General features: G+C 32.3%; 2 protein-coding genes across 5 annotated transcripts; both read left to right on the top strand.

The window, feature by feature from the left end:
* The first annotated feature begins 4028 nt into the window (after nucleotides 1–4028).
* Nucleotides 4029–5665, top strand: LOC142607596 (uncharacterized). Of its 4 annotated transcripts, none has more exons than XM_075779163.1 (4): nucleotides 4029–4296; nucleotides 4448–4629; nucleotides 4718–4836; nucleotides 5041–5665. In XM_075779163.1, the coding sequence occupies exons 2-4, from the start codon at nucleotides 4462–4464 to the stop codon at nucleotides 5336–5338; spliced, it is 585 nt and encodes a 194-aa protein (XP_075635278.1). In that variant the 5' UTR covers nucleotides 4029–4296; nucleotides 4448–4461; the 3' UTR covers nucleotides 5339–5665. The 4 variants fall into 4 exon arrangements, with proteins under 4 accessions (XP_075635278.1, XP_075635262.1, XP_075635270.1 ...); XM_075779147.1 differs by having other exon boundaries at nucleotides 4157–4296; nucleotides 4715–4836; XM_075779155.1 differs by lacking the exon at nucleotides 4029–4296 and having other exon boundaries at nucleotides 4314–4629.
* Nucleotides 5666–18492: 12827 nt separating this feature from the next.
* On the top strand, nucleotides 18493–21710 carry LOC142643715 (uncharacterized). The gene is made up of 5 exons (XM_075818427.1): nucleotides 18493–18982; nucleotides 19508–20332; nucleotides 20454–20533; nucleotides 20648–20719; nucleotides 21227–21710. Exons 1-5 carry the CDS (start codon nucleotides 18656–18658, stop codon nucleotides 21576–21578), a joined length of 1656 nt encoding a protein of 551 aa, XP_075674542.1. The 5' UTR covers nucleotides 18493–18655; the 3' UTR covers nucleotides 21579–21710.
* The last annotated feature ends 638 nt before the right edge of the window (nucleotides 21711–22348 follow it).

Below are 22348 nucleotides of genomic sequence, written 5' to 3'. Positions count from 1 at the left end.
TCAATATTTAAAAGAAAAAAAAACACAAACCGATTACTGAAAGAAAAAAAAAAAAAAGACTAACTAAACCAAAGCACTGTTGTAGCTACAGTGTTACAGTGTATTGTGATAACAATAAGTGTTGTAACATTTTTTTAAAACATTTATTTTCAGTTTTGGTTGGCTACAGTCTCATATTTTATTATTTTATTTCGATTTGTAAGAAATTGACAGGTCAATAATTGTGAAAATATTGTGAAATTTATTGTGTCAGTATAACAATATAAATGTTAGCTTACATCAATATTTAAAAGAAAAAAAAATACAAACCAATTACTAAAATCTCATATTTTATTTTATTATTTTATTTTGACTTGTAAGAAATTGACATGTCAATAATTGTGAAAACTAAATCAAAGCACTGTTGTAGCTACAGTGCTACAGTGTATTGTGATAACAATAAGTGTTGTAATATTTTTTTAAAACATTTATTTTCAGTTGTGGTTGGCTACAGTCTCATATTTTATTACTTTATTTCGACTTGTAAGAAATTTACACGTCAATAATTGTGAAATTTGTTGTGTCAGTATAACAATATATATGTCAGCTTACATCAATATTTAAAAAAAAAAAAACACAAACCAATTACTGGAAAAAAAAAAAACCAATCTCATATTTTATTTTACTATTTTATTTCGATTTGTAAAAAATTTATACGTCAATATTTATGAAAATATTGTGAAATTTGTTATGTCAGTATAACAGTATAAATGTCAGCTTACATTAATATTTATAAGGAAAAAAAAAATACAAACCGATTATTGAGGGGAAAAAAAAAAGCACTGTAGCTATAGTGCCAGTTGAATAAACAAAAGGGTTGAGGGGGAAAAAAAAAAAACTCACTAAACCAAAACATTGTTGCAGCTAAAGTGCTGCACAGTGTTTTGCACCGGATGCACAGTGCCAAATCACTGTAGCGGCATTGCTGCTTAATTGACACGTCAATAATTGTAAAAATATTGTGAAATTTGTTATGTTAGTATAACAGTATAGATGTCAGCTTACATTAATATTTAAAAGAAAAAAAAAACACAAACCAATTACTGAGAAAAAAAAAAAAAAAAAGCACTATAACTATAGTGCCAGTTGAATAAACAAAAGGGTTTAAAAAAAAAAAAAAAAAAAACTCACTAAACTAAAACACTATTGCAACTACATTGATGTAAAGGGGGCAGACTGGGCAGTCCACCCGACCCCCCAACATCATCCTTATTAAATATCTTACACGCACTAGTATTAGAAATGTCTTGGATGCTTTGCCTTCCATGACAGTAACATAATAAAAATAAAAAGGCTTCCTAATAAAAATAAAAAGGCTTCGAGAAAGAATCGGTCCGGATAGCTCTCCGTACCCATAATACATTCTTATGCAGGCAGGACTAAGCTATCGGCTAAGTCGGCTACGGAACAGAAGGGCGGCTAAGAAAGTCATAACACTAATAGGGCCAAGGTCCGCCCTTTGAATATGAGCTCTCCTGTGAGATGAGCTAAAATAATTCTCCAACCAGCGGTCAGGCCTAATATCAAAGGCACTCTTCCAAGAGTTTTTGTCTGGTCCTACGTTGTATACATTTTTTTTTATTGGAAAAAGAAATTCTAATATCCTTGTAAGGTTCAAAATCTTAAAGTCTCTAGCATTTCTTCTTCTCCTTCACCTCTTGACATTTCAATTTTAAACTCTAAAATTTTGCCATAAACTTAAATTTTAAATATTTTAAAGAAATAGAGAAAGAAATGTTGAATTTTTCCTAATTTTTACAAAGCAATTAAGGCAGTTAGACGTGTATACAACTTTACGAGTGTATTTAGGAGTGCCCACAGGTCGGGTCGGTTTGGGTTTGGGCTTGACTTGTAGGGTAGTAGAAAACGGCACCCATCGTCGACCGAAGTGGAGATTGGATCTAATCGAGACGGTTGTCGAGTGCAGCAAATTTAGTTTCGGTTGAAATTGAAGTGGCAAACAGTCAAAAAAAAAAGAAAAAAAAGAAATTGAAGTGGCAAATCTTGGCAGAGAACTTAGCAGATCTAGGTGGAGCTACGCACGATGAAGGGAGATCCAGTCAGGATGAAGACAAATTTGAGCTCGGCAATGGGAGATTTGAGCACAGAGAAGACAAATCGAGCCATGGTGAAGGGAGATTTGGGCAAGAGCACGACAAATGTAGATCTACGTGGAGTGAAGGCAAATATGGGCAGAGCAAAGGTAGATATTAACGAAGCAAAGGGGGTGGCATTCAGGTCAGTTCGAATTGAGTTTCGGAGAGGTAGAATCGCCACTTGACCGAGAGTCAGCAAGTTTTGAATGGAAGCACTCATTGCCAACTGCCAAGGCATCAGGTCGGTTGGCGCGGTCAGCTCAAGTTAAGTCGGTTATATCTGGTGAATTTGGTGGTGGATTCTAGTGGAACACCCCTAAGTATATTGCCATACTCTAAATACTTTTAGAACAAATTATTTTTTCAATTTATTTTATAGTATTAAATTAGATTTATAATTATATTTTTTTTAACATTAGTTTTTGTATTACACTTACAATTTTTTATGATTAATATCAATTAACATATTTGAAGTTTTTTTTATAAACATTTTCTTCTATTTTTTCCCCTAAATTGAAATCCTTGCTCCACCATGTTGACATGACTCTTTTTATTTTTATTTTTAATGGTGAACATTGACATGACCTGAAAAATAAGGTTCTTATATATCTTTTAATTTATTTTCCTTTGTAGTGATCCGGTATATGTAGTATAGCTAGGTTTCTTTTCTGAATACGCGGTTTCTCTTAAGACTTTTATTTCGAGTTGACGTACAAATTGTTCTAAAATTCGGGTGTATTAATTAAAGATTGGGTTTCAGATTGTTCAATGAATGAACCACTCATGTTTGTTTCTGGTTTGCTTTCTCTCTGCCGGTTGAATAAAATACTATTAATTGTATGGTTTTTCTGTGTGGTAGAATAAGATACCACGTTAAATAGAAGAAGAAAAAAAAAAAAGAAAAAAAAAGAAAAGGAAGTTGCATTGCAATTTGCAAATGATCTCGTAGCTTAATGATATTAATTTTTTCAATCTAAAAGGTTCAACTGGTGAGGGTGGAATATAGGAGGGTTCTTTTAAGATCTCTTGTAAGAAAGAGAGGGGGATAGAGAATTGGTTTTATTACATCACAATTGACAAAAACTTCAATACTTGAGGACATCGACATACCACCTAACAATCTTCAAGCTTTTTCTCTATATGTTCTACTATTATGATGACAATGATGATAAAAAGGGTTTTACCGTTTTAGTGCCAAAATTCGGATTCAATTATGAGTTCTTAACATATTTTTCATGCATATAAAGATTCCCAACTTGTATATGTAAATGATTCATTTATAACAAAATGACTAAATTTTGTGTTGATTTTCCAATCCTAATACCAGCAATCAACCTTAGGTCAAGACTCATTGCTTGTGACCAATTATACAACACTGAGCACCGTGTAAAACACGATCCTCATATAATTGTCCCTTGAGGTTCAGAAAATAGCATGCTAAACCAACATTAGAAAAAAATCGTTGAACTCCCATAGAATTGTGTTGCCCCTCGGGGTTTAGCAAATAACATATTAATTACAGGGAAAACGCTAACAATATTTAACGTACAATAATGTCACGAACACAACTTTTTTTTACTATATTTGACAAAATTCATATTTTTATTTTTATTATTATTTGAGATGAAATTCTACTCTAACCTAATCTAAGTGTACCTAAGCGAGCAGCGGTCATTTGCCGTAATTCTTGAAATGGTTGTCATTCTACCATTTCAATCATTGCAAAAAATATTGTTAAAAAAAAAAAATTGAGTCTAAATGTAACACGAAGATGACGATTTGGTTAGTCACTTCACGTGCGTTTACCACGCCACAAAAAAGTGTGGATTGTGTATATATAGCCGAGTAGAATAGATGTTGATCATAGGTTGGTGAATTGCGTTGCAGCTTCCTTAGCTCCTTCCTTTTCCCTTCTGAGTTTTGATCCAATAATAATTACCTTAAAGTATAACTAAACAAATCATCTAGAAAGAATCTGAGCGAGTGTGTGTTTGTGACTTTGTGTTTGTGAGATAAAGATTGTTGTGCAGCCATAATGTCATGGACCCAGCTTTGTCTCCCACCATCTTTCAAATGATTTGTAACAGTAAAAATTTTAATTTTCTCACATTTAAAGAGTACTCCATCTCAATCAGAATTTCCTATCTAACTGTCATTTGAGGTATCTTTTCTTGCTCTCCCATCATATGGACACATTTGTTTTTTCTTCTTAGTTTCGGATATAGCTTGCGTATAAGGCATACAAATATCAGAATTTGAAGATGAATTGTAAATTAATAGCACCTTCCCTTTTCTCCTTTTGAATTGCTTAGGTTGCTTGTTATCAATGGCTGGAAGCCTTCCAGGAGTCGAATGTGCTCGAAGAAGGCGGTTCCATCAGAGTGTGGCTTGGTCTGATTCACCAATTATGGCTGTGCACGGTGGAACAAGGCGCTCCTCTTTCTGCTTGTACACAAGCAACCATGATACTCATCATTCCTATACCTCTTCACTGGTACATCTCTCTCTCAAAGTTTATTTGTCTTTCTATTTTGAGTATTTGTTACTAATGTCATTAAGCTAACACCAACCAAAAAAAGCAGCAAAGAACTTTATTAAACCAAGTAAGCCAGGATGAGAAGCTAGAAGAAGTAGCCAGAGAAGCCAAGGAAAGATTAGATGGGAAGTTAAGAATACCAAGGAAATCATCAGAAACTAAAAGGTATATATAAATATAAGTAGCTTTGTGGTTTCAAGTTTCAACTTTCCAAACAAATGTTAGCAAAACCTTATGGTCTTTGCTAACACACACGCATGCTGGCTATGTAAAATTAATCTCTTTTAGATTCAAGAATCCACAACCCTCTCAGCTTATTTGAATGATATATTAATAATTTGTTTCCCAATTTTATATAATTGAATCTAGGAATAACAGTAACAAAGACGGGCTAAGGTGTGCGGAGGAAAGGTCAATGGTACTGGGAGAATTGCACACAGAGGTGTTTGGGTCAAAGAAGAGACGGTCAAGAAGGTTCAGTTGGACCAAGTTGAGCTGGAAGGCTTCGGACCAAGATGACTGTGCCGTTTGCTTGGAACTGTTCAAAGCTGGTGAGAACCTAGTGCACCTGCCTTGTGCCCATAGATTCCATGTGAGATGCTTGGTGCCATGGCTAGAGAACAATGCTCATTGCCCTTGTTGTAGAATGGGAATAATACTCCAGTAATTAATATTATTTTCTTTTCTTTGGAAAATTATTAGTTACTTCCTGAATACTATAGATGTGTACTCCTCTCTTTCATAGGATCCATCATTCATTTGAGAGGAGAGAGCACGCATTTATAGTACTCTGAGAATATACAATAATTTTTCATTTTCTTTTGGGTACTATTTCAAATACCTTAAATTAAAGTTGCATTTGGTGCAAACCATATAGCACCTTAAATGCAAAGTGTGATCGTCATTGTGACGCTTGTCTTGCTAAAATCTACCAATTGTGTTTGTTCGTTTCAACATTGACAAAAGATCCAATGTGCATTAATTTGTCCGAAAACAATCGCTTACATTCCCTGTTTGTTAATTATTGTCGGCTACCAAATTATAATATGATTTATAGTTAAATTAAGATTTTTGGCAGATTTTATGAGATAATTAAATGGTCTTTTAAGAATCTGACAGGCTTTTTGTCTATAATTTGTCAAGAACACTCTTACATATTGTTGCTAGGCTTAGGCATTATTAGCACAACAAAGTACTATGAAGGAGGATTATTTTCCTTTTTTTCCTTGGTTAGGACAGAGGGGAAATTCAAAATTGCTCTAAACTCTTCAGATTGTGATCACTGATCAGTAAAAAAATATATCATGGCAAGGAGGTGGACGGCATTGATTTTCTTAAGATGTTTAGTTTAGTTTAGAATATTTAAAATCATGGTTGTGACATGTTAAGAGAATCAGTCCAAACATGATATGACGAATCATGCTAATGAAAGGTTTCTTATAGGTTCAACACATTCTTTCTCTCTTTATTTTCTTTTCTAGTGGGTATTAAAGGCGGATATGACGAATATATTAACCAAATTTGACAATATTATTTGCACCCAATGCAATAATTACAAAGCAATTAGTCCAAATGACAGCTAAGGTTCTTAGTTCTCGGCATTAACCTCATCATCTGAATCTTTTCACTGTTAGTTTAACGTTATTTTGGCGTTCATAAAACATGTTGCAAGTGAATTTTATGGGGTTGTTTCCATCAACAATTATCTTACATATATATTCTCCACTATTACAACCTCTACCCCCACACGTATGCACGAAACATAACATTAATTATTAGGTTTACGATTCAATTTAAGCATTTTTTATTCATATATATATATATATATATATATATATGTATATATATATATATATATATATATATATATATATTTCTAATTTAAATAACAAATAAGGTGATACCATGTTTGATAGTGCGATACATAGTTTTGGCAACATGATAAAGTGTATGAAAAAAATATATATGTGAAAAGGGAAATAAACAAAGCAAAGAGAGAAAACAAAGAAATGGAACATAAGAAATCAATGTGGTTTGGTCTTAAGAGGCCAACATCCACCCCAAAAAGTTATTGATGATTTCATTTCTTTACAATAAAAGCGCGAATGCGCACATGCACTGTAGCTACAACAGTGCTTTGGTTTAGTTAGTCACTTTTTTTTTTTTCCACGTTTTGAACAGTTGCTCCTTTTTTTTTTTCCCCACTGCTTTCTTTTTTTTTTCTTTTCTTTTTTCTCTGCTTTTTTTCACTAGTAATATCCTGTCCACTCTTTTTTATTTTTTTATATATAAAATTGCTAATTAACACAATAGATTGTCACAATATTTTTGCAACTGTTGATATGCTAATTCCTTATAGGTTAAAATAAAATATCATACTAGAATCATCCACAACTAAAACTAAAGGTATTATGAAAAAAGAAGTGGTACATCCACAACATTTTTCGTAACACTTTCACAACATTGTTCATTAGGCTTTTTTTTTTCCACAAACCACAGTACGCCAGTTTTGGTTGTACTGTTTTTATCTTTTCTTTTAAATATTTATATGTGTATATACAGTTACACTAATTTAATAAATTCTTACAATATTTTCACAATTATTGACAATTTGCACTGTTCATTGGCCTTTTTTTCACAATACACTGGTTTTGCTTGTGCTTTTAAATATTATATGTGCATACACAATTACATTGATGCAACAAATTTTTACAATATTTTTATAATTATTGAAGTGCCAATTTTTTAAAGGTTAAAATAAAATAATAAAATAAGAGATTGAGAACAATCACGACTAAAAATAAATGTATTATGAAAATGTTATAACATCTTCTTTTTGTTACAATATTTTCACGATTGCGAGATCTCAGTTCCTTATAAATCAAAATAAAAAAATAAAAAGAAATGTTATGTCCACAACATTTTAACAATAATTTTGTAACAAATTTCATGTAGCAAGGTATTTTTGAAGGATAAAAAAGTGATATCAGTAATTGGTTCAATTTAAAACCAATAACAACTTGTCATTTATAATTTGTTCTAAAAATGTTATAGATGTAGTATTTCTCTCAAATAAAATAAAAATATATCTATTCGGATCCTAAAAATAAAAGTATTGTAAAAATGTTTTAATATTTTGTTATATTCTTAGACTTCTTTTTTAATATATATAATCGAATTGGGTGAGCCAAAATTCACTGTACGTTTCACGCACAATTTTCTTGTATTGTTTTTTTGTTTTTTTTTAATGCATAATTTTAAAGCCAGTAATAATTTTTTACCTAAGATTCGTTGTGAAAATGTTGTGGATGTAAAAATCAAATAATAAAATATCAAACTGGGACCTACCACAACCGAAAATAAAAAAAAAATATTACGAATATGTTGTGACGTTTTGTTATATTCCTAAACTTCTTTTTTGTGTGACATTTTGTTGTGTTCCTAGGCTTTTTTTTTTTTTTAGTCAAATTTAGTAAGCCAAAACTCATTGTTTTAGGCATAATTTTCTTCAATTGGAATTTTATTTTATTTTTAAATACACGGTTAAAAGTGGTTAGCCTAATTTAAAACTAATAGCAATTTACCACCTAAGATTTAAAATAAAATAATAAAATATCAGACTAGGACCCACAATAGCTAAAAATAAAGGTATTGTAAAAATATTGTTGTGAAATTTTAAAATACTCGCAAGTGTACGAACCATACCGAAGTATAGTTTGACAAGAACGAGGTCGAACTCACAGGGACCTGAATGAACGTAGGAAAATTAATCAAATCTTAACCAAATTAATCCTAATCTAGTTTAATAAAAATTGGTTGTTTTGAAATTAAATAAACTAAGCAAATAGTTAAACTAAGCAAAAGATATAAAACAATAAGAAGATGTAAACAATCAAGGGAAAGGAATTAAGGTTTTGGAATCCGCCTTGTAAGTCATATCAGCATATATTTATGATCATTAATTTTTCCCAACTACTACATAATAATCTAGAAATCAATCTTGCTATCATGGAAAATATTCTCATTAAAATCCTTATTTTAAAAATCAAAAGCATGTTCTTCTTTGCTTCTTAAGTATAAAATCAAATCATCAATTGTATCTATAGCCAAACAAATCACAAGATATATCCAATTCTAAAAATCAAATAATAAATTGTATCCATTGACAGATAAATCACAAGCGATATCAAATTTTATAATCAAGAATTAATAAACCAAACATTCAATTAATTAAGACAAATCCTAAATCATGAGAAAAACATGATTGAACTCATATCTAGAACCTCATCTTAGTCAATTGATATGAAGCAAGAACAATTTAAATCATTAAAGAACAACTATTGTGGGAGAAATCAAATCACATAAATATTACTAATAATTTTTAACAAGATTTCATCCTCAACCCTAATTATAAATTTAGCTACTCATAGTAATTAAAATAAAACACAAGAATAAAATACTAAACATTAAACTAGACAAATAAAATAAAACTAACTGTCATGAAAGAAAACCAAAGAAGTAGCCGTGTGGGGAGTGAAAGAACCTAAGTGGGTATTTGGGCCTTGGGCTTTATCAGTGGGCGCTAGTTCGTTCTTGACTAAAGGCTTTTAGGGCCATGAGTTGGCTCACAAACCGAGGGCCCAAGGGTTCATCCGAGGAAGAGTCACTCCTTGGACAGACTAGTGACTACTTGGAGATTCGCTAGAAAGATCAGGGTAGAGTTCTGGAAAGACTGTAGGTTACAGAGGGAATCCAAATACCCTCTAGACATTTCGGTGTAAGAGAAATATCTTAGGAAAAGGCTGCTGCCTCCACATTAAAGACCCTGCACCTACCTCCCTGGCCGCATTAATTGGGAAGTGACCCCTGAACAGTGGAGTTCAGCCTTCTAGCTAGTATTTAAAGATTTCAAGAATGTGGTAGAAAAGATTTTTGGGTGACACGTGGATAAAGGGAGAAGGAGAGGAAGTATTTAAGGGGAGAAGGGGGTAGCAGAGAAGGGGGCCTTTTTTGAAAAAGAACTTAAGAAGGACTAGAAGCTGTAACCTTTATAAGAAAAAAAGAGAAATAATATACAAAGGGTCCGTTCATCAAGTTTCGAGCACCATCGAATTAGATTGCGAACCCACACTCTACAAATTGAATTGTTTAAGGCTCATTGGGCCTGAGCCCACGTATATTTTTAGATCCAGGTGCAATTGTGCACTTACAAGCCGCACTCTCTATGTTCAGCCCCCAGCCCTAGCACTCACCCCCTATGAATTTTGCCCTAAAGAGCCTTTAAATAGGTCAAGGAATCCTATTACAAGTTGAATTCCCGTTTGGGGAAAATTCCAGATTTTTAGGCTTCATTTAACCGACAATTTTGGCCTATTTAACGTCATAATTTGGACTTTTTGTAAACTACAAAATTGTAGCCCTTTAAGTTAACTTTCCAGCCCAACTTGAATAATCTAGATTGGACATCTGAGCCGAAAGTTATGCGAAAAATACTAATTGATGTGCAGGCTAAAATCCTAATCCGAATTGAACTTGGATTTGATGCAAATTTCTTTTGATTTCCTGCACTAATTGGACTTAAATTTAATTGGGTTGGTCTTCTTTAACTTCATCATGGCCCTTGTAAAAGTAAAGTCCATTAGCTTTCTTCTTTGCACAAATCCACTTATTTAATTTCATTCTCCTACAAAAGATAAATTCACGCAATAAGATTCAATTAAGCACAAAATTGATTATTCACCATTATTCCAAAACCAAATATAAAATGCATGAATTACCTCAAAATAAGTATGATAATGCTTTCTAACAATGATATAAATATGAAAAATTAAGCTATTATCAATGCACATCAAATATCGTGACTTCTTGTTGTGTTTCTAGACTTCTTTTTTGGTTTATTCAATTTGTTGAACTAAAATTCATTGTTTAATGCATAATTTTTTTAGGTTGATTTTTTTTTTCACTTTGTTTCAAGTTTTTTTTTAAAAAATAAAAAATAAAAACACACACACACACATTTTTTTACACACACATAAGACACACACACACAAATTGACGAAGTAACACTTTCCTCCTTTATGTTCGGGGTAGTTGCATTCCCCCCTAAAGTAAAGTTGAATAATTTCATCATTTATAATTTGTAAATGAGCATATACTCTTATTGTTTCTCTCTTGGTTAAACCCTAGCAAAATCTTGTAATTCCTAAAATATTCCACTGTGCAATGTCTAATATACTTCTACTAAATTTTAATGTCCCAAAAAATTTCTTTGTGCATTTTGAATTTTATGTAGTAGACTGGTAGTCATGCTTGGAAAGTTAGAATGATAATATATGGTGTTCTATTTGTTACCTAGAGAACACTAATTTATTAGGTTTATATCTTCTACACTTATAATTTTATCTAATAAAAACTTTGATGACATATGTCTTTCGTTATTTTGTTCTTATTTTAATTTATTTTCATACTTAAAAGGATATTCATTAAAAATAAGTAAGCTAAACACCGTAGTTAGAATCATAAAATAAGATAATAAAGAATGAAATATGAATAACAAAATCTTCATTGTAGATGATTGCAAATATTTAATTTAATGAAGATGTTCAAAAAATTTGTAGCATATATTATTATTCATTGCGAAAATTTAAATATTGTAGAAAGATGATGACATTCATTATCATTCTTTGTAGCATTTTTTGGTGAGTAGATATTAAATTTAATAAATAAGTTCTAAGAAATTGTCATAATACATAGATATTCAAATAGCTATTTTAAATTTAAGTACATGACTTCGTACTTTTTCAACAAAAAAAATTTATATTAATTATCTCACTAAAGGGCCAGCATGTGCAACCCACACTAGTTTATTATAAAAAAGTCTATGTATTACAATGAAGTGATGAACACATTTAAGGATATTTATAATTGGTGAAATCCTAGACTAATCTAGGGTTACAATATTAGCACTACTTGTAGGATTAGGATCATTTTGGTTACATTACAAGTAGGATTATATATAATGAATTTGGACTAGAGTTATATAACAAACTCTAAACGTGACTAGGATTAGGCCTCTACATTTTTAATGGACAAAGTTTCTCTCCAAACTAGTTTAGAGAGAAACTCTTCAAACTTCTCATATATTATTTTTTTGGGTGTGAATTTTGAAAATCTAACCGTTAAATTTCATGTTCTTTATGTTCTTAACATACGTATCAAATTTCATTCAAATTGGATGTTATTTACTATTTGATCAACTAACTTATTTTTTATATACAACTTTATATCACAAAAACTCGAAATTATAACATTTATTTGATGACATTGCAATTGATCTTTGATCTTCTTGAAATTTTATAAGCATTAAGAATGTAATAAGAACATGCAATGTAACGGTTAGATTTTCAAATTTCGCACTCAATATAAAGATATATGATAAGTTTGTAGGGTTTCTCTCCAAACTAGTTTGGAGAGAAACTTTGTTCAAGCAGGAGTTCCTCTCCTAACTCCTCCTTTCAAGACAACTCTTGATGGGGCAAGTTAGGGTTTTGTTTGGTATCAGAATTAGAGAGGGAACTTAACTTTAATATTTATAATGAGCATCTACCTATTATTGATTCGGTTTAAAACTTTATACTTTGTCTCACGTTAGACTAGGCTACAAGCTCAATAGAATTAAAGTCTACTAAAACCTACAACTGAACATGACCACATCATCTTAATGGGGCTCTAAAGTTTTATTTTATTAAAATGGGTTTAATATAACTCTAGTTATATTAAGCCCATTTTAATAAAATAAAAGGCCAATTTTTATGAAGGTTAAGACTTAACCGCAATACCTAAGGAATTATACATAAGGTTAGTCCTTAAAACTGCTCATGTTAAACACTTCAGCACATATTGAATAATTGAAACATGAAGAGATTCGCCAACGATTTGGATAATTAGGTAGAACTTTTTATTTATTTGTTTCCTGTTTTCCTTTGGGTATAGACTAGATAAAAGCTTTACATAAGATATCAGCCAAAAGGTAGTAGGGACATAAAGAAGATATGGATGCTGCATCCAGGAGATGCTCCCTTGAAAAAGAGGGGTAACAGCAGTGACGGCTCTAAGAATTCTTTTAAGAGTATTTCTTAAGAAGCATAAATTATACAATCTAATAAAAAAAAATTTTATATATTGATAACAATAACAATAAAAAAAAAAAACATGCAAATACATAAAGTTTACAATTGTCTTCTATGAGTTTTTCATATTTGAAATCGTTGTATGATAATCTTATTATCAATGCTACAAGCTACAGCTCTTTCAATGTATACAACTAAGCAATCATTTATCCACTGAATGTAGAACAAATTATGAAGCAAAATTTTATTTTATTGGCATAAAAAAAATTGAAAGTGTTCCTAAATTTTTTTTGAAGGATAGACAAATAAAAAATTTTAAATTATTATATAAAAAAAAAAAAAAAAAATCAGGTCAAGGTGGTCCTGGGACCACCTTGGCCTTAGGGTGGCGCCTCCCCTGGGGGAAGAGAGAGAACTATAGTGTCCAACTGTCCATTCTAAACTTAAATGCCGGATAAACAGACAAGGAGTGATTCTTTCTTGAAGATGACCTTTGGTTCATGGTGGACATGGAAGCAATTCTGATTGCCGCAAAAATCACTATCGGTGATTCAGTCTATTCTTTAGTCTTTACCCCACTTGGGGAAAAATTGAATTTCAAATAATGTGCCTCCAATAATTCACCATTATTGCCTATCCACAGTGCTAGTGGGCCGTTGAGGAAATGAAATCTAATAAGAAAAGTAGTAATTATTACAAGTCTGTCCATCGACTCCATCCAATAGCATTGATGCAACTAAGACTTTGTACCAGAGCTTTTATCGCATAAGAGACTTATTAAATTATTGTTTGTGAAATGAAAATTGTACGTGTTTGATGAAGTGTAATGTCATTTCCTGAGAGTGGAGTACTGTCATATTCTACCACTAATTTATATGGATCAACCCCACTAATCTTTCTATTTTTTTTTTTTTTGGATTACTTTAAGATCAGTATCATATGACTCATATCCTGTCATCTTTGTTGATGAACAGGAATTTTTTTTTTGCATATCCTAGAAGCTTTGTTTATTCTTGCCTAAAGGTGAAGGAGGCAACCAATGAGGCAGATATAACCTGAAATCTGATTTGGCTCTCGTTTGTCCTTAGTATTGGGGTCACTAATCACTATATGAAACTTGAAAATATCTTTGAATCTTTGCACTCATGTTTCTGTCTCGAAGAAAATAACTGAACCGACAATTATTCAAATTGAATATGATTCACAAAATCGGATTTAAGAGGCTGATGTATAAAGATTGAGAATCAAGTCGTACGTATAATCAACCCCCATATAAGCACGTTATAGAAAAAGCTGATATAAAAAAAATGGTCATAGAGTGTTCTCTTTTTCTCCTGGGATGGGACAAGGGAGTGCAAACGTGTGATATAATCTTTATGACAAATCTGTAAGACTGTAACATCCATGACTAGCAGCCAAACACCATGTCATAAATCCATTAACATAACACTATCAGTACTGTAACTATTACCACTACTTCTGCCAAATAACCATGTTTTAGTTTCCACATGTAAAACAAGTAAGAATGGCCCGACATTACATTTTGCCAATACAGAGATTCACCGAAGTGTTTATAAAAAAAACTGGATAAAAAAAACTTACACTCAGGAAAAAGTGAAATTCTAACGCTGTATGTGAGCAAGTTTAAAAGCTGTACCAAACAAACTCATCTCTCTCCACTACAAAGAATACCTAATAGCTTGTTTGGATGGGGGGAGAGTAGAGTAGAGGAAGGAAAAATAAGTTAAATTACCTTATTTAAATGTTTTTTAAGGGAGGAGGGGGAGGGATTTGGAAGGGTTTGGAGGGGTTCTAACTATTTCTAACCCTCATTTTTAATTTCCCCAAATTGAAGAGATTTGGAGGGAGAGTAGAGCATAAAAATACTTGATCAAATGAATTACCAAATTTACCCTTATCATATTAACAAAATTACAAATTTTGAAAAGGCTAATTATTCCCCCCTTACTTAAATTTAAAAACATCCAAACAAGGTGGAGTATAACCATTTCCCTTTACTCTCCTCTCCACTACTCTCTTCCAGATCCCCTCTACTCCCCTCTACTCTTCTCTCCCTCCAAACTTCCAAACTCATCTCTTTCCACTACAAGGAACACCTAAGATGGGATGGAGGAGATGGAGATGGACACCAAGCCATACAAGGATGCTGTGCTAAAACATTTGTTGTTCTAGTAGAATAACTTATATCCCATAGTATAAAAGAATCTAGGAAGCACTTATACTTCATTTGGGGTATTGTACCCGAGCCAAACACTAGACACATATAATGTCTATAAGACATTTTTACATGCATGTTCTAGTCGTGTTCTTTAAAAAAAAAAAAAAAAAAAAAAAAAAAAAAGAAGAAGAAGAAGAGAGAGAGACATCTAAACAAGAAGAATCAAATACCCTTTCACAAAACCAAAAAAAAAAAAGCATTCATGCTCAAAATAGTAATAGTGCATTTGAAAATTAATAAATATTTTTATTATTGCTTTGCATTTTAATTTCTAAACATCCTTTAATAATCATGGATTTGCTTTATTATCCATTATTACTCTTAATTTGATATATATTTAACATTATATGAAAAATAAATACTTAATAATATATAGAAAATAAAAATAAAAATATAGCAAGATCTTGCTATACCTGTCTCATTTTTTTTTTTTTCAAAAATTGTCTTGTTATATTTGTACCCGTATATGTGCTCGTCCATACCATGTGGGATGTGGGATTTTGCCCCTCCTACTCTTATTTAGGGAAAAGAAAAATGTGTTACACAATGGACTTGGGAACATATGGTTGCATGGTCTCTATTTTTTTAGTCTTTGTTTTGTGAAGTATGATATCAATCTATGCCATACTTAGAAACTCACGTGCTCTTAATTTGTTTGTTAGACATCTGTTTGTTGGCCATGTTACTCTTTGTCCTTGTTGTTTAACTTCATTTTAGACCAATGTCATCTGATCTGTATATGTAAAAGTTGGTTCAATTTTTGGATGCTTACCTCCATGTGTTCCTTATAATTTTATGGATTGAGGAAGTGTTATTGTATTCATAGAAATTTTGTAGTGGTCCATGATGTTTATGACATTTTATGTAATTGAAGAAGTGTTAAGTGGTCAATTACTGTTGGAATATTTTTACTGGAATTTTTGTTTTTGCTTTCTTAGAAAAATGACATGTCTTATGGTATTGCTATTTTCCATCATTAGTCTATTGAAACATATACATCATTTATGTGTAGATGTGGATCAATTTTCTGTTGAAGTTGGTAATGGTGGAAATTTTTGCAAGATCCACTTAGGTATATGAGGGGGTAATATTGCTATTTGCATACTTTTGATAAAGAGTTCTTCTAGAGAGTCGAGACTCAACAAACTTTCATAACATTTTCATAATAAATTGAGATGTCTACCCACCATGGGTTAAAAAAAAAATTATACTAGTATCCACCACAACTCAAAATAAGGATCTTGTGAAAATATTGTGAGATTTGTTGCTAAACTTTCTTTTTTATAAATATGATCTGATGATTGTTCTGTCATAAAATTGAAAGAAATGACTAATGGCCTGTTTGGATATCGTTTATTGCTGAAAACTGAAAACACTGTAGCAAAATAATTTTTAAATGTATGAATAGTGCCGCGAGACTCAGTTTTAAAGTTAAAATTGCTGAATTTTAAAGTTAAACGCAAACGCACAACACCCACTAAAAAACACTATCCAAACATATACTAAATAGTTAGGGTAGTTAGTTATGGTAGATTGTGGTATAGATTTTTGAATATAAGCGTGGAGAATGGTAGGTTAATATAATCTAATGATGATGCTTTGACAATGGCAAGTGATTTTTTTTAGAGAGAATTTTAATTTATAGTGTCCGCTCCTGATAATTACTATTTATTATTAGATTAAATCACCAATAGACTTTTTGTATAGGTGGAGATTGAATCCTAAATTTCTTATTTGACGACAAGAGATTTTATTAATGGCAAGTGTTCTTCAAGAGCTATAAAGCTAAATATGGTGCATTGTTTGGATGTGTTTGCCCACTTGATGATATGATAGTTATTTTTGCAAGGGCGACTTAAAGCCTAATTTTTAAGGTCTCCACAAAAAGATAAAGAAAAAGAAGGGGGGGGGGGTTTGCTAAATCCCAATATATAAAATAAATAAAAAATTGATAAAATCTCCATCTCAATATTGTTTTGGTAGAAATATTTTTTTAATTAAAATTGATAAAACCCTACTTTAAATTAATTGAATTAACCATTTTATTAATTGAAAAGAAGATGTTTGCAAAATCTAAATATAGAAACTTAATTAATAACTTTTTACAGTATTTCTCAAGAAGTTGTATTGATATGTAAAATTAATTACCAATTAAATTTTTTACTCAAAAAAATTATCAATTAAATTAAAAAATGCCCCATTTAAAATTATTATCTAAAATCTAAAATTGTATTGAGTTGGCCCTATGATGAAACTACCAATGCAAGCAATAATAAGGATGCCCTAGTGGTAATGAGATTGCCAGGGATAGGGGTAGAGATGATGACTTTGTTGAGGATGTGTAATTGTAGGAGGAATATGCTAGAGAGAGAGATTGGGGTAAATAGGTTGGTAAAGAAGGCTGTGGTTCTAGTACTTTTGACATTTTTGAAGAACCCTAGTTGTAGCGGTGATGCTATGCTAGTAAGGACAGCATGTTACATTTGTGCTGCTAATGAAGAAGGTGATGCTATGCTAGTAAGGACAACATGTTACATGTGTGCTGCTGATGAAAGAATGTGATGATTTGATTCAACCCTTGATATTGATGAGAATAGACATAATGATACTGACTAAAGGTCAAAATGATGATGATGATAATAGAGGGACAATTTTGTTAAAGAGCTATTTTAAGAAAGGATGAAGAATGTTACACCACCCATGCTTTCTGTTTATTCTTGATGACATTGCTGGATTTTCTTAATAAAATTTGATGTGTTCCCTCTCAAAAAAAAAGAAAAAAAAAAAGAAGAAGATATAAAGAAAGTTTTAATACTACTTTTATGGAAAATATAAAAAAATAAATCAATTGTTTTTTTTCTCATAAAAAAGTTTTTGAAAATATTTCTTAAGCCAATACTTTTAGAGCATCCATATACCGTTTCCATTTCCCAAATTGAAACAAATTCGAATTCTCAATTCCTTACGATGCCTTGGGGATAAATTTTTTTAAAATTTTCTCTAACCAAATATGAAATATAAGAAAATTATTGAATATTTCATAAGCAGTACTCCCTCCTATTATATGAGGAGTGGGTCCCATCATAGAGCCCACCCTCATGTGAGGGAGGAGAAGTACCCAATAATATAGCAACAAACCAACAACAACAATAAATAAATAAAAGTGTGCAATAATTTAAGAGTGACTCAGGGTAGGGTAGAGTTTCACGAAGGATATAACTGGGCCAGGCTTATACTTGGCCAAGATTAGCCCAACCCAAATATTAAGGCTAATAATAATAACCAAGTAAAACGACAACGTTTGCCCTTCAATCATTGGACACGTTACCTTAGCTTTTTTTCAACCTCCACGTAACGGCTAGTTTCTAGTGACCGTTTGGAGAAAACCCAAATTCAAATCTGAAAACAACCACTACTACACTATAACACACAAAATCCTCTGTTCTTTCCAATACAAATAACCCACAAAACCTGGAATTCACACAAAAAAAAGAAATCCCAAAAAAAAATTTCCTGAAAAATTCAATTACCAGCTCTGGCACCTCACAAAAAAAATCCCAAATCTTTGTTTCAGACACTAACAAGTTCACACCACAAAGAAACCAAATACTCCAAAATGGTGTACTCTTACACACCCGCATACTACTCCACTCTCCATGACTCAATAACCTCTCTATGCAAGACGATTCTGCCTTTTGGGTTCAAGAAGAGGCCACGCTTGCCGGCCTCAGATCGAAAGCTCTCAAAGTTGCAGTCGGATAATCTGAAATGGCAGCAAGATTCTTACCACCAGATTATGAACCTTATGGGTCTTCACAAAGAAGGGATTTTGGCTGAGACGGAGGTTTCCACTTTTCGAACTCATTTGCTTGAGACCCTTATCGCTTCTCCGGCAGAGCAAGAGCAGCCGGTTATTTTGAGAGACAAGTTGCTATTCTTGCAGGTAAATTTCTTTACAATTTTGTCTTAAATTTTCATTGCTTAGAACCTGAATTAGCAAAAATTTGAAATTTCCCATCATTATGTATTAGGCTTTTTATTGAGCTTAAGATTTGAGATTAGAGTCACAAGACTAATGAAAAAAAAAATCTTTTTTCATCGCTAAACTTTAAAAAGATCTCTTATATTGTAAGTTTGATCAATTATTTCATTTCACCTGTTGATCTTATGTATGTCCTTTTTTTTTCCAAATGTAGTTGTCAATGTTAGACATGTCAAATTCTCCAGTGTTAAAAATAGTGTTAGTTAAACGTGTAGGATAAAAGGTAATCAAAGTAAGGAAGGATGAAAAATGTAACGTTTTTAATAATTTAGGAATGAATAAAGAAAATTTTAAAAATTAGTGACAAAAAACCCAAATAATTTTTTTTTACTTGGTTCACTCTCCTAGCAAATGGGTTAGCCTTCAAATTTTGTTTCGTAGAGGGAATTAAATATGAAAAACTATTTCCCTTCGTTCTTTTTTCAGGAACTCCTTTATGCAAAATGCATTTCAGCTGATGAGTACCATTCCTCAAAGAGGCCTTTGTTACAAAGACTGGCAGTTCAAGGAGCTGAAATTGAGGCCAAAGATGTAATTGTTGCAGGGCCAAGAGATTCCAAAGAAAACTCAGATGAAGAATGGTCTGTGATTGACTTGAAGGATGAGCATTGTTTGCTAAACAAAGAGAATTCCAATTCCAAGAATAAATCAAAGCACGGCTCGGCAATTAAGCAGATCAAAGGAGCAGCCTCAGCTTTCAGCTTTCACAAACCGGGAAAGAACAAAGAAGAGAAGAGCATATTCGATTTGGCCTCTGTTCATTTAAGCTCAACCGAGTCAAAATTCACTTCCCCTGCATCTGCTAAGAGTGAAATGTGGCAATCCAAAGAAAACCCATTTTGGGATAGTCATTTGAAGCACAAAGAAAGTGAGACAAATTCAATTCTAATGCCCGAAAGCTTGCCACCACCGGAGTCAGTGAAGAGGAAACCTTTTAGGACTCTGTTTCATAAAGAACAGAGAGAAGGGCATGGGGGTGGTAGTGGTGGTATTGGTGATCATGATAATGGTCCTGGTTCTGAGGAAAAAGCAGCAAAATCGGTAAAAAAGCAATGGGGGTTTAAGAAATGGAAGAGAAATGACTCAGATGATGAGACAGCTCCTCTGCCTCTCAATGAAAGATCAGACAGTCAGGCTTATTTGGAGTCAGGCAGGCTTGTCTCAAGCCCTATGGGCGAGGGGCCTGACACGAAAATGATCAAAAGGAAGTTACATTCCGATGGTTCTCCTTCTGATTTCTTCATAGATAAGGTTTGGAATAGTTTATATAAGAATCTTTTCTCTTGTTTTTTCATTTAATTGGCTAAATATGTAGTTGAGCTTATTTGGAAGTTTGTGCTGAAGTTGAACTTGTTTTTTTTTCTATATGAAGGTTTTAGGGGATAATATAAAGAAGGAGCTGTCAAGAATCCAAACAGAACTCTGCACCACAAACCCCAATCTTCAATTCTCGTAAGCATTGTTCCCATATTTGAGTTTTTTTTTTTTTTTTTTGGTATGTGTGTGAATGCAACCATACTTGTCTTTCAAATAAGCTAACTTTCTCTTCTTGTGTGACTTTATCAGAAATGATCAAATTGATGCAATTTCAACCCAGCTTCCTGTCGACAAGGCTGACCTGAAAAAATTCTTTCCCAAGTGAGCCAACTTTCTCTCTTTTTCTTTTTCTTTTTCTTTTTTGCCCTTAATCCATTCTTTGTAAGGGCTATGCAGATTTTTTCTTATTCACAAATTACATTGTTGAAGAAACAGCTACCTATATATAAAACAAACCCAATTCACGGTTAGATCACTAGACTATTCGACCTATAAGGACTACTAATAAGGCCTCAGGGGTGTATATGACACATAGATCATAGGGCTCTACTACATATGAAAAAATTGAAAGAGTTATGTGAAGAAGTTAAAACAAACCCAAGTAGCAGTTAGATCATTAGACTATTCGACCAATAAGGCTACTCTTTGTCTAGATAGTGGCAGCTACAAGGCTACTTTTTGGCTAGATATCACACAGTAGATCATAGGGCTACTTCTCCCATCTCCACTCACTGAAATCAGTCCTTCTAGCCTTGAACAAAACAATTAGCTAGAGCTTATCCCACAGTATCACTTATTTCTCTTTTGGATTGTTTTTTAATGTTGAAGATCGTGGTGTGATCGATATGGTGATGTTGTGTTGGATGTCGTGAAGAAAGAATTCAAAGACCACGTCGGAGAGATGGAGAATATGCGAAATGCTGCCAGAGAGAAACATAGCAGCAACTCAAAGCGATGGACAACATTTGAAGATGATGAGAACTGTCATCCCAATCTCTTCAGTCATAATAATGATAATCCATTCTCTAGTAATGCTAACAGTAGCAAGGGCTTCCAAAACAATCCCTTCTTTCATGATTACACAGAAAGCAATGGAAATAAGCTGAGATCTGAATCAGCTATTCTCCAAGACCAGAATCCCTTCTGTACACCAAGGCATGGCTCTTCTTTGATGCTTTAAGTTTTTTACATATGTTTCTTCTCTCTTTCCCGAGAGTACCCTATCAGTTTACTTCTATGTACCATATGAACCATGAAAGACTCTTCAAGTATTCAAATTCTTTTCTTCTCAAAAAAAAAAAAGGTATTCAAATTCTTTTGTGCCATAATTTACTTTGGAAACATTGTTTAAAGCCACTATGTTACAATCTTAAGTTCATTGCCCCCCACCCTTTTTTTTTCTTTTTTGGGGCTCCACTTCAATGATTTCTTGCTACAAAAAATTGTATCCATTCGTTTCACAATGAATGGAGAATTTATTCAGAGACAGAATTTATAAAAGAAGATGAATTATGAAGATTACACCTGAAAGCACAACTTAGGGAGCAGAAAATAAGGAAAAATGAGAAGTATCACTCAAGTATCTTACACTTTGTTGCATAAAAACAATGATAAAAACAAAAACAAAAACAAAAAAATATACTGCAGAAACTGGTAAGAAATAAGTCTAATATTTTCATTTGCAAGCAAAAACATATGGGGACAATCTACTGTGTGAATAAAAAAGGGTAGAGAAAACAAAGTTCCTACTCCAATAGGCAGATTGGTTAGATACCCCTTTTGGATTGTTGTCATATGTTATGAAGTTGGTTATTTAAAATCAGTGGAAAGCCACCCCAATCAAATTGACTGTAGCTCACTATATTGTAGGGCATAAAAAGGTGCATTTCATACCTAAAACCAAACAAACCATTTTATAAGAGCTTATATATTAGCCAATCCAAGGACTTT

This window comes from Castanea sativa, chromosome 1 (assembly GCF_040712315.1).
Source record: "Castanea sativa cultivar Marrone di Chiusa Pesio chromosome 1, ASM4071231v1".
In the NCBI taxonomy this organism is placed as follows: Eukaryota; Viridiplantae; Streptophyta; class Magnoliopsida; order Fagales; family Fagaceae; genus Castanea; species Castanea sativa.
Note: the sequence above shows the minus strand (reverse complement) of the source record. Positions and strands in the feature narration are given on the sequence as shown.